The sequence below is a fragment of the Propithecus coquereli genome, unplaced genomic scaffold (genome assembly GCF_000956105.1).
Source record: "Propithecus coquereli isolate 6110/MARCELLA unplaced genomic scaffold, Pcoq_1.0 Scaffold177, whole genome shotgun sequence".
NCBI lineage: Eukaryota > Metazoa > Chordata > Mammalia > Primates > Indriidae > Propithecus > Propithecus coquereli.
Genome location: NW_012142412.1, coordinates 5,430,974 through 5,433,068, shown reverse-complemented (window position 1 = coordinate 5,433,068; position 2,095 = coordinate 5,430,974). Strand labels below are relative to the sequence as shown.

Here is a 2,095-nt window from a genome sequence, read left to right as displayed (position 1 = left end):
AGAGGGCGTTCTTAACAAAGCAGAAGTTACAGTAGGAAGTAGAACCGCGTCCGGCACACAGTAGGCACTCAAGAAATGTTAGTGACCGAGAGGTGATAGAGCGTCATGTGGTTAGGGCTTCGGGCTTATACCTTGAAGCTCTTTATTATAAAACAGGATGAGATGTAGGTACCAGTAACGACATCACTGTCTCGATTGTAATGAACTCCATCTGAATGTGCTGGCAGGAGAGTATCTGATCTAATGTGGACTTCAAGCTGTTCTGAAATGAAAAATAAAATTTTGCGTTGTTTTCGTTTTTACTTTAAAATCCCTGTGGGCAGGAGATCTCCAGACCACCTACAGAAAGGCCTAGTCCGTTTCCAAGGCTGCATCTCTGATCACTGCTGTGCTCTGCTGTGTGCAAAGCTCTAGGCCGTCCTCCTGATACGGCAAAGAAAGCATCTGCAAGGATCACGAGCCGGTATAGAAATCAGTTTGTACCCTTGAAGGTACGCGATACGATTCTAATAGGCTTTTAACTCATGCCAGATTTGTCCCCTCCGTTAGGTAATACCAAACTGACACTAAGAACTTCTGCAAAGATCTTTTATATTACACAATAGAGTTAAAAACTGTAGCAAATGTTCAGATATTTAAATGAGCACCGAACACTCCAAAGGGCAACCAACATGGTTCTATTAAAAACTCTCTTCAACCGTGGCATTCAAGGACAGCAATACAATCTTTTCTTTACAAAACAACGAATATAAAAATCCGCGAATGCCATAAATTCATCTCTAGGCTATTATTCTCATATAGGCATGTCATTAGCTATCCTTTCTTTCAATTCTTTCCTGAGGTATGTTTTGTGGTTTACTTTTATTGTCCTGCTGGATGCATTATTTTTGATCATCCTTTCCTAAAATGATTTTGAAAGACCTGCACAAAATTTTATTGCATAGGACACTATTCATGACACAGAGGTTGGGAACTGCAAATGGGTGGCATCGGAATGGGTCTTACAAATAATCGCATTTTTTAAGAATTTGTTACATATATATATTTTTTTTTTTACAGTTTGTCTCTTTTAAAAAAATTGCAGTTATAGCTAAGACTTAACTACTTACAGTGAAGCATTTTAGGAATGTTAGCGATTAGAGACTAGATGAATGATAAAAAGGAAAAAAAGCCATAATTCTTGCCGGCTATATATTGTATTGCCTTCAAAAGTAACTGTACATGTTGTAATCAGTTCATAGTTAAATATTTCTACTAATCTGTTTTGGGAGAGCAAATGTCTTTCAAGGTTTCAAGCTCCTCTATAAGCTTCTTGTTCTGGACTTCCAGCACTGCCACTCGACTCTCCAGACATTTGACATATTCTTTCTTTCGACGTCGACATTCTTTCGCAGCTTCCCTGAAAAGAGCAGAAGCAAAAGGGCAAACAAAACATTTTTTGCATGCTATTGACAAACAGATTGAAGTAAGCTTGGTAAATACGATCACGGTTGCGTTCCAAATCTTGGAGCGACACTCCCAATTCAATTTCAAACACTAAGCCAAACTGGATTCTTAAGGGGTCACAAGGGTCCCTTCCATAAAAGTCCACATGGCAATTAGGAGAACTGCTCCATCTCCTGCCTTGATTAGAGTTCACAGTAAACAAGGTCCAAGTCAAAGACAGTTACTCTGCTTTATGGCAGTAAAGATCTTTGAGGGCCTTGAGTTCCTCAATCAGAGTCTTGTTTTGGTTTTCAAGCACAGCCACACGATTTTCAAGACATTTGACATATTCTTTCTTCTTCCTGCGACACTCCCGGGCAGCTTCCCTGGAACCAACACAAGGCAAATGACTGCAGGAACAACCTTCCAGCACAATCCAGAGTGGCTCAATGAACTTCTGCCCCCCAAACTCAACAACCAATCGATCCTAGTAAGGTTTGCACAAAGCCACACCACGAATGGAACCAGGCACGTGCCTTTTTGTAAGATGACTGTCAGACAACGAGAACGACTCAAAAGCACAATCAGTTTGCCCAGCATTCATTGAAAATGGTGTTTTCTTAGGGCACACATAACATGACAACAATAACCAGAATTGTTTTCAGTAAAC

At 40.2% G+C, this 2,095-nt stretch overlaps 1 protein-coding gene across 8 annotated transcripts in view; it reads right to left on the bottom strand.

The window, feature by feature from the left end:
* Positions 1-572: 572 nt before the first annotated feature.
* CREM (cAMP responsive element modulator) overlaps positions 573-2,095 on the bottom strand; it is a 110,840-nt gene continuing 109,317 nt past the window's right edge. For 5 of the 8 annotated variants that reach the window (XR_001137387.1, XM_012642194.1, XM_012642192.1 and 2 more), the window contains one exon: positions 573-1,811. Coding sequence is in view for 7 of the 8 variants with exons in the window: in XM_012642194.1 (XP_012497648.1) it covers positions 1,667-1,811 (145 nt within the window). In the remaining variant the exon portion in view is untranslated. The remainder of the gene's footprint in view (positions 1,812-2,095) is intronic. The other 3 variants (XM_012642193.1, XM_012642196.1, XM_012642198.1) reach the window with 1 other exon arrangement.